Below are 15,658 nucleotides of genomic sequence, written 5' to 3' on the forward strand. Positions count from 1 at the left end.
GAAATTTGTTATTCTCATATTTTCTATGATGCCAAGCACCTGACCCACATAGCTACCCTGAAAATATTTTGTAAAATTACTCTAAGAATAACTCTAATCATTGCAAGCCTGTAATCTGAATGTGAGTATATGTGATCAGAGCAGTTCTACAATGTAGGTGAACCAGTACTGTCCTTGATGTTAGAGGATTTTAAAGCTTTCTTGGGAAATGAGCTACCCAAGAGGAGAAATTAGTCAAAAATATATATCAAGGCCCATCCATTTAAATGTTGACCTTCCTTCTTATTAGAACTATTACAAATTCTACACCAGTAAACTGAGAGGAATGATGCAGAATAGGGGGTTTTACCTCAATACAATGGCATTTCTTTCTTACTAAATCTTAATATCAAGGCTTTGTGTATTATAAATACTACTTCTGTGTGCTCTACCCAGTGGCTTCATCTCACAATGACAAAACAGAAAAGAGCTAAACTTCAAGATGCTGCCTTCAGCCTGATGGTGGCAAATGAAGCTTGTAATTAAAGGTAGCTCAATTTGTGTTGGGCTGAAGCTTTCATTTGGGATAAGTGTCCAGTCCAGTTGGCCCAAAATTCAGACTCCCTCTCTGGGCTGTTTCTGTGCTCCAGAGGGTCTCTTTTCCTCTCTTCGTTTCTCTGTAGCACCCAGGTGACACAAGGATTGTGCACCCTTGAGGAACATGTTGTAGGTGGTTCTGGCCTGCTTACCTCTGTCTCTGCTGCCTCTTCCTGGTTCTGGGTAAGGTGTTCCTGTCTTCCCAAGTATCCTGGCACCCTTTCATCTGCTGCTGAAGGAACCCCTGCTGCAGTAACTTCTGTTCAGTTCTCTTGCTGCCTTTGGGACCAACAGTCCTTTCCACGCCAGCCCCACTTTGGGGACTCATCTCTACTTTGGCTCTCACTGGTACTGTGGATCCTCTGAAGCCTGCTTGTCTACAAGACCCTGTCCTGTCTTAAGCCTTCCATCCCACAGAGTTGCCACATGTCATCCTATTCCTTATTACTGTGACCCCTGGCAGGCCACTGGCTCTCAACTCTTCGCTACCATCCATGTTCCCCACTGGAAGCATGTGGAAACTTCTGGGCTCCCTGGCTCCACCCTACAGCCAAGGGAGACTGCATAGCAGATGTGGAAAGGGAAATTGTCTCTAGTTGTCCTGCCTAAGTACACTTCAGCATGGTTTCTCTTTTACATGGCAACCACCTTCTATTGGATAATCTCCTCCAAAGCTGGGATATGGAGGCTGCGCACAAACGCATTCCTTCATCTGCTTTTGTTACTTTCTATCCCCTTGTTCCCTCCAGGTTTTCCACCTCTCCCTAGTAGAAGAGTGTCTACTTCCCTTTTCTGTGGAAGAGGAACATGTCCTCCTCCACAGAATATGGAGCCATGTAGACTTAACTTGTCCTGTTGCAGTTTTGCCATTGCACCTTAAAGTAGAGGCTTCTCGTTGTCTGAACAAGTACCCAGGGTTCTTTATCTTGCATCCGAAAAAATTAAGGAGCATGGACACAAGCGTGGGGGTGGAGTGAAAGTTTAATAAGCCAAAGAAAACACTTCGCAGCGGAGAGTGGATTGCCGAGTTACAGCTGACTCCAAAAGCTTTTATAAGAACCTCTTCTCATCTCTGTAGCAGTTTGAGTAACTTCTCCTATCAGTAAAGCTGTCTGTGCAACTCCCCTTATCTTACGCAGCTGTGCTAGGCAAGCACAAAGCGCCACTTCTCTTTTTTGTATAACTGGGTTTGTTTTAGGTAAGCCCCCATCCTCCCTGTGCGAGTTTCCATGGAGCCCACCATGTATATGCCTGAAAAGGAGAGGAAACTTTTTCCTGGGAGCTTGCTAATTATACAAAGAACAAAGGACGGTGTGCTGGACGCTGTCAGCTTCTCTGTGTGCAGGTGCAGCCTGAATTTTTGTCCCAGGTTGTTTTGTTTTTGCCCATTGCTGTGACTTTTCAGGCAGACCACTTCTACACTCTGAAGTTTGCCCCAACTGATTTTTCTTTTCCCTCACCTTCATTCCCCACTTCAGAAGTGGAAACTCTAACTGCTGTTAGGGAGGTTGGGCATTGATCTTTCTGGCTCTTTCTTGCTGGAGAGGGGCATTGTGCGAGGAACAGCAGCTAGGATTCCTCCCGTGGCTGGTTTAAGGGTCCTCAGAAAAAAGGTGCATTTATGTGTGGTTCCATTTGCATTACCATTTGGAGCTTGATAGCCTCTCGATGAAAAAAAAAATTTTGGTTATTAGAGAACATGTATTAAAATGAGACAAGGAAGGAGGTAAGGATGGCTTAAAAATCGTGAGGCTGCTGACATGCCCTGATAACTGGTGGCTATAGTTACGTCTGTTAAGATTTGGGTATATGGGGCTTGGCTTTGGTTAGCTTGCTTGGTTTCACCTTCCCAAAAAGGAAACCTCCAGGTTATGGGGGCACTTTATTTACTCTTATTACCTGGCAGACTTTGTAGGATAATTGCCCAGAACTAGAATATTGTTCCAGATTTTGACATTACCCATCTCTTTCTGTCTCTGAGCTGCAGCCAGAGGTCGCTGGTTGGTTTACAGGAATAAACAGGGTTAGTCTAAAATGTAGGCAAGAACTTAAAAATAACTAATGAGACTAGAAATTAATGACAACTGTATGATAAGTTTGAAACATAATTTCCCTCTCTCCAGTCTTCCTTTTTGTTAAAAACAAATCATGATAGGACTGAGTTGTTTGCAAAATAGACTTTAGTTTTAAACTTGGTCTGATTATTGACATAAGTGCAGCAAGAATCCTTATTTTTACATAGGCCTTTTAGATTGGCATTGATGGAACTTTGTTGCACAAGGAATCTTAGATAGGACTTTCTAAAGCTGATCCAGGCATGGTGGCTCATGCCTCTGATCCCAGCACTTTAGGAGCCCAAGACAGGCAGATCACCTGAGGTCAGGAGTTCAAGACCAGTCAGACCAACATGGCAAAACCCCGTCTCTATGGAAAATACAAGAATTTAGCTGGGCGTGGTGGCAGGCACCCATAATCCCAGCTACTTGGGAGGCTGAGGCAGAAGAATCCCTTGAGCCTAGAGGTGGAGGTTGTGAGCCAGGGTCATGCCACTGCACCACTCGGCCTGGGCAATAGAGCGAAACTCTGTCTCAAAAAAAAAAAAAAAATGTGACATCCTTTACTCATGACAGGTTAGGAACCCTGTACAGGGGCTGTGTAGACAAGGTATGAGACCAGTTTCCCAGGGGGCTTTTATTGGCTCTGCAAGTCAAACTTGACTCTTTAAAGGGAAACGCACTCTTCCAGTCAAAGCCTTAGTAAAACAACCAGTTTTTCCAATTGTGTACTGTTGCAAAATAAAGTGGATTCTTACTGCACTGATGCAAACGACTATATTGTTATAAGTCAAGAATACTATATAACCAGTTTCTGAATTCTAGAGAAACCAGGCAGAGAGAAACAAGCATGTTCCAAATTTTGTTCACAGGAGTATACCTTACTTAGTTGTTAAAAGTTGTAGCTAACTTGAAAGAAAGTTTTCTTGACTCTGAAAAACAAAACAAGAATTAGCAGTGTTCAAAGCAAAAATCAAAAAGGTTCTTTTACTTTTCTATTAGTTTAGTCCATTCCATTAACTCTTGTTCTGCTTAATATTTGGAAACATTTCAGCTTTTCATGAGTCGTGTACATTTTTTCTATTATCAGAAACCTACATTCGAGAGTACCTATTAAAGTTCCACAGTGATTATAAACCATTTTTTGAAGAAGATTAAAATAAGACAACAATTGTCTGTAAATGACAGAATGTCTAGGGTGGTTACAGTCAAGAACATGATTGACAAAGTTGGTTATTTCCATGGCATACAATAACCCAACATAACAACCTTAATTGTGATTGATAGCTCGTATTCAGACATTAGAGCCTTAGATATCCCATACAATTTTGGAAATATGTTAATATTATTCCCTAAAACATAACCTGAAGAGTGTTAGACATCATTTTGACAGCCCCGTGTACCTAAACATGTTAAATGATCCTGTTTACCTCTCTTCTGCATGCTCCAGGGGCCCTCTGTAGCACCCAAAAGCAAGGGGTCAGGAAAGACAACCTTGAGACTGAAGTTTAATTTTGGGAAGCCTGTGAAACATGTAAGAGGTTTAAAACACTGGCTATTATGAAACAAAATTTTACCATAAGTCATTTGTTTTGCCAAAACAATGACTCAAAACTTTGAAAAAACCAAAACTTTTCATTAGCCCTTACTACTACATGAATAGAGAGCCAAATTTCACCCTTGCATTAGTCTACTATTAATGTTAACCCCAATTTTTAATGAAACTTTATAGACAATCCTATTCAATCTTAACCAGTTTGATCATGAGGTGAGATTTTTACATATTTTTTTATAGTTATTTTATAACCCTTTACAAGTTTTACTAAAGAGTAGGTCAACATCACCCAGCACGGTGGCTCAAGACTGTAATCCCAGCACTTTGGGAGGGTGAGATGGGCAGATCACGAGGTCAGGAGATCAAGACCATCCTGGCTAACGTGGTGAAACCACATCTCTACTAAAAATAGAAAAAAAATTAGCTGGGTGTGGTGGTGGGCACCTGTAGTCCCAGCCACTCTGGAGACTGAGGCAGGAGAATGGCATGAACCCAGGAGGCGGAGCTTGCAGTGAGCCAAGATCACGCCACTGCACTCCAGCCTGGGCAACAGAGTGAGACTCCGTCTCAAAAAAAAAAAGAGTAGGTCAGCATCATAAGACAACCTTGTTGTGCTTTTATTTCAAAGTTTCATTTACAGAAAAAATAACAATAATACCCTTTTGAATTTAGTCATATGTTCACATACACAGTTTCCTTTGCAAGATTAATGTTTACAGTCTTTTCACAATTCGCTTAAACCTTCTGCTTTATATTATTTAATTTAAGACAATCCTAGGCAAAATGGACATTTCCATGCCTTCTTATAATCTTTTAACTAAAAACACATTTTGCTGTTTTTACAAACCTTGTATGCAAATCCATGTTCAGTAGTCTCAATTACTTGTAATAATGGTAACTCTTAGCAATTTTTAACTTTAATGTAAAGCCTGGTAAGTTGTTTTAATTATGTGCTAGGTGCAGATAAAGTCTGATTCCTTTTAGCATAGTTAGGAGTATGGTCACTTCCATTTGTTCCCAGGCCATACTAATTGTGAAGCAGGCAAGTGGACAGTTTTTAAAAGGCCAGAGAAGCAGTTTGCAACCTTAAAACATTTATCAAACCTAGCATCTGACCTGCATAATAAATTAAATTAGACCACATTTTTACACCTTGAAGACATTTGTATTTTACCAGTAATTCCTAAGTCTGTTTTTATTTTAAATATTAAAGTCACGTGAACTGAAATATACCACAGCTTTTACTTTTACTGCAAAATATTTTATTTAAGTGCTAATTTTTCTTAGGCCAATTAATTAGAGCTCTTTTTATAGACTTCACATATATATCACATATATGACTGCATAGACAGTCACAAGAAGATCTAGCAGCTCAGGGTGGAGCCCTTTTAAGAACAGGGCTAGGAATACAGTTTTCAGGGCCCAATAAACAAGCATAGCCAGAAGACAAAGACAGATTTTGAAAGGGACTTATCCACCTCTAATTCCAGGGGTTCCATGAGGAGAACAGGGATTTCTCCAAAATGGGATTTGTGGCAACTTATCTGTTTTCCCAAGGAATCCCAGGCCACCAGAAGTCATTCTAGGGTCTTTCATGCATGCACCAAGAATGACAAGACACAGTGGAAAAAAGTAATTCAGTCGACTGGAAAAAAAAAAAAAAAAAAGCAAGCTTTTTCCAGAAAAACAATATCTATGAAGAGAAAAACATAAAGGCCTTTTACATATACCCATAGCTCAGATATCCACTTTGAAGTAAGCTGAGCATTCTTTAAGAAAATCCTTTTTTCATTAATTAAAACTTTACAGAAAATATAAACAGTGATCCTCATCATTCCTTTTACTGGTTTGCACCACTATCTTTTCCCAATCATGTTCAGGTTCTCCAGTTCCCTTTGGGAGAAAGTGACTCAGCTCAAGCAAGGGCAGGTTTTCCTCTGGACCACAGATCCCTCCAGTGCCAAAGCTTGATATTTGAGGAGGTGATTGTCTCTTAGCCAGGGACTTTCCTTAAAGGACAGCACTCCTGCTATATTGTATGGGGTGTAAACAGTTGTTTCCCATGGTTAACCCAGTGGCCTCTGGCACCAACAAAGCCGCCATTTTAACTGCTTAGAGGCAGGCTGACCAGCCTTTAGCCACCAAGTTAAGTTCCTCACTTAGGTAACCCACTGGCTGTTGAGCTGGACCTCAAGCTTCAGCCAGAATTCCCAGGGCCATTTCCTTCTTTTCTGATACATAGAGACGGAATGCTTTTCCTTTGGGAAGACTGGGGGTTGATGCTTTAAGTAAGGCTTGTGTTAGCCGGTTAAAGGCTTTTTGAACCTTAGGTTCCCAGGTTAGTGAGAGAGTTTTAACTGCTTGAGTTTCTTTATGTGGTGGTATAAAGGGCAAGCTATTTCACAGTATCCAGGTGCACACAGTCTGCAAAATCCACTAATGCCTAAGAATACCCTCAACTGTTAAAGGAAGTGGGTATCCTTTCCTCGCCTGATGCTCTGGTCCCTTCTGATAAGACTAGACCTAGGTACTTTACTGAAGTCTGACAGAGCCGAGCTTTAGATTTTGAGACCCTATATCCCCTTTCAGCTAAGAAATTGAGGAGAGCCTCAGTGCCTTCCTGAGACTTCCTTGGTTGGGGGACAGAAGAGAGTGTTATTTATGTACTGCAGAGTTTCAACTCAAGGGTGAGAAAAATTAGAAAGATCTTTGGACACGGCCTGTTTCAGCGACTTCCTTCCCATATTAAGGGCTGTCTGAGTAATAAACTTGTTCTTTATTCAGTAAAAAGGTTTAAGGATTTTTATTTAGCTTTTGATCTATTGTGGAAAGCTTGGAGGAGTTAATAGGTTTAGCTCTAATGCCCTGCAAGTTCTCCAATATACACATTTGAAAGATTTTCCTTCCCCATTTTCTGATGCTATCATCATGGTCTCATTTAGAGTCCTCCATGGGCACTGCTATTTTCCCCTCTGGCTTCTCCATCCCTGGAACATCCAGGAGTCTTTAAATACTTGGGTTAAATCTTGGAAGGCCTCTATACAGGAGTGAAGTTGGGGCTTGCCCAGAGTGAACTTTAGGGTCTGAGGGCTACAGGAGATCCAGGCTGCACTCAAGGGTAGTGCAGGCTTGAAGATGGGGTGTTACCCATGTAGAAGAGACAAGAGAAGATGCATCCCTCAGTCTCCTTCTCTTCAGAGTGACCCAAGATGGAGGGAAAGGCTGGAGGGGCATTCCTCTTCACCCGCTTCCTCCCGTCCTCTGGGTCCCAGTGACTGTCATAGGTACCGCCGCATGATTGCAAGTATGACCTTCACTTATGGTCCTGGAGAAGCTAGTTGGCATAACTAGTCATGCTCATCTGCTTGTGGCCCTGGCCCTTCACCCTTGCTGGTTTCCTAGACCTACTTAGCCAGTAAGGTTCCCAGTGTACCCTAAGGGTCCAGGAGACATTGTATTTGGGCAAGACACTTTAATGGAATGGAGGAAGTCTTTTAATATTATCTCTGGCTTCCCTTGCTATGGCCCTAGTGAAACACTGAAATCCCAGAGAATGGGACCAATTGACTTCCAAACATAAAATCCCCTTTTTGTTTAAATGCCAGTGTAGTTGGATGTAAAACAGGTGCCTCAAAAAAGAACATAGGAATTGAATGGCTGCCCTCTTGACTGTTAAAGATGGAGCTTTGATATTTACAGGTGGGGCATGGAGCCTGGTCCCTGATAGAGGCACATAGGAGGGAGGGGAATCCGGGAATTAGAAGTTTTCGACAAACAGCGGAATCCGGGAACTAGAAGTTTTTGACAAATAGCCAACCAGACTCCCCATGGAGAAAAAAAATCCCATCCCACTAGGTGTCACTGTAGGATCCGAGATGTTATGTAAAAACTGACTCACTCTCTCCAGGCAGAAGTTAGAAAGAGAGGTTTGGGGGTTAATAGGCTGTCCCCATAGTATGCCTCCCAGCAGAAGAAAATTAACTTGTCTTATAAAGGAACTGTTTAAATTCATTGGACAGTGCTGAGCTTTTACGTGGAGGGAAGAAAACCCAAAAGGAGAAGGAAACAATCCGAATGGAGAGGGAAGAGGATTTTTACTTGGGGTGAAATATCCCCTTATATAGTGCCATCAGTGTCTATCATTGAGGACAAAAAGCCCTTACTAGGTGAAAATTTAGACTGATCTTGAATTCCCTGTCTCCAGGAAATCACAAAGACAACAACTGTTTGTCTTGGTAATCAGGAATGTAACTCCAAGAGTTGTTATGTTTGTCAGTTGGTGTCTTAGTAATCAGGAATGTAACTCACCAACTGACTCTACCCAGCAAGATTATATCCCTAGGATGCAAAAACATCTGTAACATTGCATACAAAGAAGGGATAAGAGGCATGATAGCCATGAAAAGAAAGAAGGAAAAATGCAGTAGGAAAAGACTGGAAATCCTTGTGCCCATGCCCTGATAGCTGTCAGGGACTGGAGATAATACTGAGGGGTAGCCCCAGCCAAAAACCTTCATTTTCTGTAGGACCTCCTTCCAATCCCATGAGATGTCTGGGCCCTTCGTGAAAGGAAACTGGTTTGGAATAGACAAGAAGCCTCAGAAATGGAAGTAAAAGGTTAGAGGTCTGCTCTTACCCTTCTGATGATCCCTTCTTTCTGCACCTAAATATGTTGTAGTTTTGCCAGTGCACCTTAATGTAGCAGTTTCTTGTTCTCTAAACTAGTACCTGGGTTCTTTGTCCTGCGTCCAAGAAAATTGAGCATGGACACAAGGGTGGGGGTGGAGCAAAAGTTTAATAAGCGAAAGAAGAAATGCTCCACAGCAGAGAGGGGAGTCCGAGTAGTTTGCCGAGTTACAGCTAAATCCAAAAGCTTTTATAAGAAACTCTTCTCATCTCTGTAGCAGTTTGAGCAACTTCTCTTATCAGTAAAGCTGTCTGTGCAACTCCCCTTATCTTATGCAGCTGTGGGTATGCCTCTAGGCAAGCACAAAGCGCTGCTTCTCTTGTTTGTTTAACTGTGGGTTTGTTTTAGGTAAGCCCCCATCCTCCTTGTGCCAGTTTCTATGGAGCCCACCATGTATGCCTGAAAAAGGGGAGGAATCTTTTTCCTGAGAGCCCACTGATTAACAAAGGGCTTCTGTACTGGACCATGTCTGCTTATCTGTGTGCAGGTGTAGCCTGAGTTTTTTCCCCGTTTGCTTTAATTGTACCTGTTGCTGTGACTTTTCAGGCAGACCGTTTCTGCAGTCTGAGTTTGCCCTAACTGATTATTCCTTTCCTTCTCCCTCAGTTCTAGAGGATGTCTCAAAGTAGAAAGATTGTGGGGTGGAGAGTAGACATTACTGAGAACAAAATATAAGAGGCATTTCAAAAATATTATCCCCAAAGCAATTCAGGAAAGAATTATGGAGCAGTTGTTATTTGTTATATGCTGGAAATATGGTAGTGAGCAAAAGAGCTGAGGCTTCCTGTCCTTAATGAGCTTACAGTCTTGAAAATTTTGTAGGAAAGATTTCTATGCAAGGGCATAGAGGTATATACAAAAGGATGATTATTGAAACATTATTATGAAATCAGCAGAAATGCCCATCAATAAGGAAATAATTCAGTAGACTGGAACAGCCATACTATGGAACAGCCGTACTATGGAATATTCAATAATGTATTGAAACATTATTATAATGTTTTCATTCTTATTAAAAGAATTATGTAAGTCTTATACATGCTCACATGGGAGAAAAGTCTATACGTACTTATCTGAACGTGTGTTCTGTATACATACCAGATATGTCTACATGAGTAGACAAAAATCTTAAGAAATATATTAAGCCAACTATTAACAATGATTTCATCTAGGAGATGAGATTTGACATCTACTAGGGGACGTCTCTCTTCCTCAGAAAAGGGAAGTAGAAGCTCTTTTAGGGAGAGGTGGAAAATCTGGAGGGAACAACAAAACCTGCTGAAGAGAGGCAGGGAGGGAACTTTCACCTTTATGTCATAAACTTGTATGTTGTTTGAATTTTGAACAACAAACTATGCATTACTTTGTAATTCTTAAGACAAATAATATAAGAAAAATACATACCAATGGAGTTACTCTGGCACACAACCTGGTTTACGTTTTTTGAATTATTATTTCTAAACTATACATTGGTGAAAGGAGATGGAAAAATATACAACACACAGCACAAAATTATGCTCTATTCTAGTTGTGTTGTCCCCTGTCCTCTGTAAGAACGCAAGGCCTGCAGATGTTCCCCAAATTGAGGTCCCTAGGACAGCAAAGGGGTCCCTCACCACCTTCTGCACCTTCACCCCACCCTTTTCCTCCCTCCTTCAGCCCCTTTATATTTCTAACTCTGTCTTGTCTCCCATTCAAAGTTTCTATCTTGCCCTTTTCCCCAAGTTGCTGTCTTCTGCCTTAGAAGCAAGTCCCAAATTTCCTTTCATATTTTATGTATTTTCACCAATTCTGGTGTCTGTTATAAATCAAAATTGCTGTCTTTCTCACCCCGTTCTGCTGTTTTAAGCCCAGTAGTTAGAGTCAGGGGAAGAAAAACGTTGCCTGAGTCCCTATCTGGGTTATAGGTTGTTTGGGGGTTTGTTATCCCTACCCATCTAAAATTAGGCATACCTTGCTCTGCCTGCTTTAGTTTCTCTCCAGAAACGTTACATCTTCCTACAAGATCTGTTTTCCCTACTACTGTGTTTTTGAACTTATTCTGAAAGAGTGTTTGGTCCCTCCCAACTTTGGGTTACACTGCAAAGTACTCTTTCAGAATCAAAATGAGTCTTTTTACCAGACCCTGTTTGGGGTTTCTTTTATTTAGGAAGAGTCTTCTGGAAACTGTACTCCTGCTACAGTTGTTTCAAATACTTGTGTAGAACAACTAAGCTCTTTAGCTAATCTAAAAGCTCTAAATAATATTAGCACTTTGTTCATTCCACAGTAAATTTCTGAATGCTTGCTATATGCCTCAGGTCAACCTGTTTAATTTTTTTCTGAATATTTTAGTCAAACACAGTAATATAATGTGTTTAGCTTTCAAATGTAGTAATATAATGGTTTATTTATAGCAAGTGAAATAAATCTCTTGTGCCAAAAGCTCATTTCAAAAAGGAAAATAAACTAAGATCCAGGTCATGGAAAAAAAAAAAAAGCCAACCACCTGATAGCTGTAAATACTCTCTTAAGCATCCTCAGCATAAATTCACAAAATAGTTCTTTTTATTACAGAATAAGTGCTGGTTATGCAGTAGCTTTATCTAGGAGTAACTTTATCTCATAACAGCTTCTCTCTTTTATCTTGTGTTTCCGTTAAATATTGAAGGCTATATTTCATTCACTTACCATAGTTAAGTCGATAATATGTAGTCCAACCAGAAAATATAGTCAGCTTGGAGCCAAGCATTGTAGATTACCTGTAGATAAATACGATGAAATTTTCTCTTTACAGATGCAAGTATTGGCATTATGATGAAAACTTGCTCACTTCAAGCGTTGTCATTGTCTTCCATAATGAAGGATGGTCAACCCTCATGAGAACAGTCCACAGTGTAATTAAAAGGACTCCAAGGAAATATTTAGCAGAAATTGTGTTAATTGACGATTTCAGTAATAAAGGTAATGGCTGTAAAACTCACATTTTGTCCATAAAATAAGTTAAGCATGAATAATTGCACAAATATGGTTTTGAAATAATTAGCTTTAAAAAATTAATTGCATCTATTGATAGCATCTGTTATCAACAAGTTGACACTGTGCCGAGCATTGTTGTGAGTTATTTTGTTTAATACTGACAGTAATCCTTGCAGTAGATACTATTATGTCCGTTTTACACGCTCAGAGATGTACAAGTAGTACACAAAACTTTGGTTGTACACAAAAATTTGGTAAAAGTATACCACTGATTGTAATGTTAGAAGTGAAGATAAACGTAGGTAGCATGAAAATATCATTCAGAATGGCTTTATAAAAAAAAGCTTCCTCCAAAATGTAATTGAAAGTTCTTACAGTCTGGATAAATCTCTGCTGGTTTTGCAAGGACATGATTACAATCGTGAAACTGTACACATATGTTAGCATGAATACGTAGAAATATGACCTGTTTTTCCCTTCGTCTCTGTGCAGCTGATCCTTTTATTAACTAGTCATTTTTAAGTACACTAGAGAATGTATAGCTTTAAAATTTTTAGTCGTATCAAATGCATTTAGAGGCTTTAAGATACATTAAAACTTTTTTCAGTTCTCATGTTAATGTCAAATCTAAAAGCTTTTAGGCACAACGTTTTGTGTATGTCCATTTTGTTGCAAATTTCTATGACAGTAATGTTGTCATTAAAATACTATTTCTATCTTAAGACAAATGATATTGTTGGTACAATAATAATTTACATGTACAAAAATCTAAATCTATAAAATAACTTTTCAAAATCCCCCAATTTTACTAATTTTAAGAACCTCTGTATTATTAATACCAGTAAGAGTTTATCATATCCTAAAAAAAAGTGAAGATACACCAAAAGGTATTTAGCATCCTAAAATACCTGCTTTGCCAAAGAAAAGAACACAATTTCAGACCTCAGAGTATTGTGTATTTTTTTACTCTTGTCTTTTTTTTTATCTTTACTTCTTTTACAAATCTCTAATGAAGACAATCGTGCAGGGTCCCTTGAATTTAGAGCAGGCAGAGAAGTTTGGGCTACCCTTGAACAAAAGTACAGCTTTAGTAAGTTTTTTCAATTTCAAAACAACCTTAAAATCAACCTTAAAATCTCAGTCCTATCCTTAGTAAAATTACATACTGTTTGGTTAATCAGACTTGAGTGATAATTTGGTATGTACTTTCCCTAATATATTCAGAAAGTAAAACTTTTAAGATAACGATTTTTCTTTTGAAGACAAAATGCATATAAAAGGAGCTAACTCATAATAACACTTGGGTTTCTGGGCATTATAGTATTCTCTATAAAGGTTTGGAGCTTTTAACAATAGAGCAAATTACTCCACACATGTGTGCATCAGCTAACTGTGGCTGAGTTGGTCCGAAATAAAAGCAAACCCACACTCTCAGTGGCTCGCACAATGAAGGGTTAGCTTTTGCTCAAACTACACGGTCCCTGCGGGTCAGCGCTAGCTCTGCTCGCCATTCTCAGTGCAGGACCCAGGCGTGCAGAACAGCCTCAGTTCGGACACTGCCTGCAGTGGGAAAGAAGACACGCACAAGCGGCCTCTTAACGCTTCTATGCGCGTGACTGATGTCATTTCCACCCACCTCTCATTGGCCAAGGCAAGTCGCACAGGTCCTAGCCTGCAGTCAGAACCAAGAATCTAAACTTGAAGCATAGGCCATCAATACATTTCTGCCCATAAAAACTTAAGATGTGTTTAAGTTGCATATGCAAAAAATCCTCCTAATGGAATTCAAAAAGGCTTTAAAAAAATGATTTAGGGCCGGGCGCGGTGGCTCAAGCCTATAATCCCAGCACTTTGGGAGGCCGAGGCGGGCGGATCACAAGGTCAGGAGATCGAGACCATCCTGGCTAACACGGTGAAACCCCGTCTCTACTAAAAAATACAAAAAACTAGCCGGGCGAGGTGGCGGGCGCCTGTATGTAGTCCCAGCTACTCGGGAGGCTGAGGCAGGAGAATGGCGTGAACCCGGGAGGCGGAGCTTGCAGTGAGCTGAGATCTGGCCAGTGCACCCCAGCTTGGGTGACAGAGCAAGACTCCGTCTCAAAAAAACAAAACAAAACAAAACAAAACAAAACAAAACAAAAAAAAAAAAAGATTTAGGACTGCACTGAACTTTAAAAAGAAGATGATAAAGGCTTTTTTTTTTTTTTTTTTTTTTAAGTTAACTTGAAGGGAAAATTACTTAGGTTTTCTGAGGGGAAAAACATGATTAAGCATGAGAATTTTATTTATAATACTTATTAAAACTGGGTACCAAAATAGAAAGTTCTTTTTCTCAATTTCAGATACCCACAAGTGAGTATCTTACTAATAATATATGCCCTAAAATGAGTAAAATATTAAGTATACAGTCTGATTTGCCCATTTAACCACTAACTCATCTCTAAATACAGCAGTTTTCCTGTGATTGCATATTCATGGGCCAAATTTTTAAACAATTTTAAAACAATTTGTGTGTCCTCAAGAAGCATCTTTTAAATGATCTGCAGCTCATTCTGACTGTGGTGAGCTAATTTCATGGACTCATAGTGGTACAAACAAAAGCAGTTCTCTTATAATGGGAAGCCAAAGATGGAAACTTTGCCAGATGTGTCTGGTTTTTATAACACAAAACTTCCTCTACTAAATTACAACATATTATACATATATGTATGTATAATTAGAATTATCTTTATAATGTATAATTATACATTTGATGCTTAAGATAAAGAGAAAATGAGATTTTTTGATTATTTGCCAACTTGGTGGGAACCATATTCATCACATCAAGGTTGCAGCTTTCAACACTGATTGTGGTTGGGGAAAGATGGCCCAGAAACAAATATTAAATAACCTATACCCTGTGTGGATTCCAGTGAAATTGTATAGTATTATTAGTAGGCAGTGCATCTTCAGAAACCCTAACCATTGCTTCTGCCAACAGCCAACAAAATGTTGTTCCTGAAAGCATTCAGATTTGACATTAACATGTGAACAGGAATAAAAATTTTAATATCTCTTAAAACCTTAACTGTCAATTGGAATAATCATTGTTTAGAGGGACGTTTGATAATTCTCAGACTAACCAGTTCTCTGTAGGCATATTAAACTCAAAATTAACTTAAATAATATACTTCACCTTCCTTCTTAATAGATAAAACATTCAATCTGGTCCATGTAAAATTACTGTCTACCCAATGCACCTGTTTCTTATTCTTGTTTCCTGAGAAAAATAATAATTAATTGGTTTATATTTATTAATCTAATTTATAATATCGATTGATTTTTCTTAATAGAACACTTAAAAGAAAAACTGGATGAATATATTAAGCTGTGGAATGGCCTAGTGAAGGTATTTCGAAATGAAAGAAGGGAAGGTTTAATTCAAGCACGAAGTATTGGTGCTCAGAAGGCTAAACTTGGACAGGTAGGAAGCATTTGATATCTACAATGTCAACATTTTGGGTTTGGTAACTAAATCATATACATTTTTAATCATTCTTCAGTTTTTTTAAAATTGAAATGAGAATGCTGGCTTAAACAGATAACTTGTGTGTCAGAATTGACTATAATGCTAATGTTTATTAGCATCTAATTTTAAATTGTGTGTAATATATGATGTAACATATACGAGGAGTATTCTTTCACCTGCCTCTTTTTTTTAAGGTTTTGATATACCTTGATGCCCACTGTGAGGTGGCAGTTAACTGGTATGCACCACTTGTAGCTCCCATATCTAAGGACAGGTAACATTACCTTGCTTTTTTTCTTTCCTGGTTGAAAGTAAACCTT

At 39.3% G+C, this 15,658-nt stretch overlaps 1 protein-coding gene across 2 annotated transcripts in view; it reads left to right on the plus strand.

Annotated features, from left to right (window-relative positions):
• The window catches only part of GALNT7 (polypeptide N-acetylgalactosaminyltransferase 7), a 154,038-nt gene that overhangs the window by 109,937 nt on the left and 28,443 nt on the right, over positions 1–15,658 (plus strand). For both annotated transcript variants that reach the window (XM_010363996.2, XM_030918397.1), the window contains exons 3-5: positions 11,649–11,815; positions 15,163–15,293; positions 15,533–15,612. In XM_010363996.2, coding sequence (XP_010362298.1) covers positions 11,649–11,815; positions 15,163–15,293; positions 15,533–15,612 — 378 coding nt within the window. The remainder of the gene's footprint in view (positions 1–11,648; positions 11,816–15,162; positions 15,294–15,532; positions 15,613–15,658) is intronic.

Source organism: Rhinopithecus roxellana, chromosome 2 (assembly GCF_007565055.1).
Source record: "Rhinopithecus roxellana isolate Shanxi Qingling chromosome 2, ASM756505v1, whole genome shotgun sequence".
NCBI classification, from domain to species: Eukaryota; Metazoa; Chordata; class Mammalia; order Primates; family Cercopithecidae; genus Rhinopithecus; species Rhinopithecus roxellana.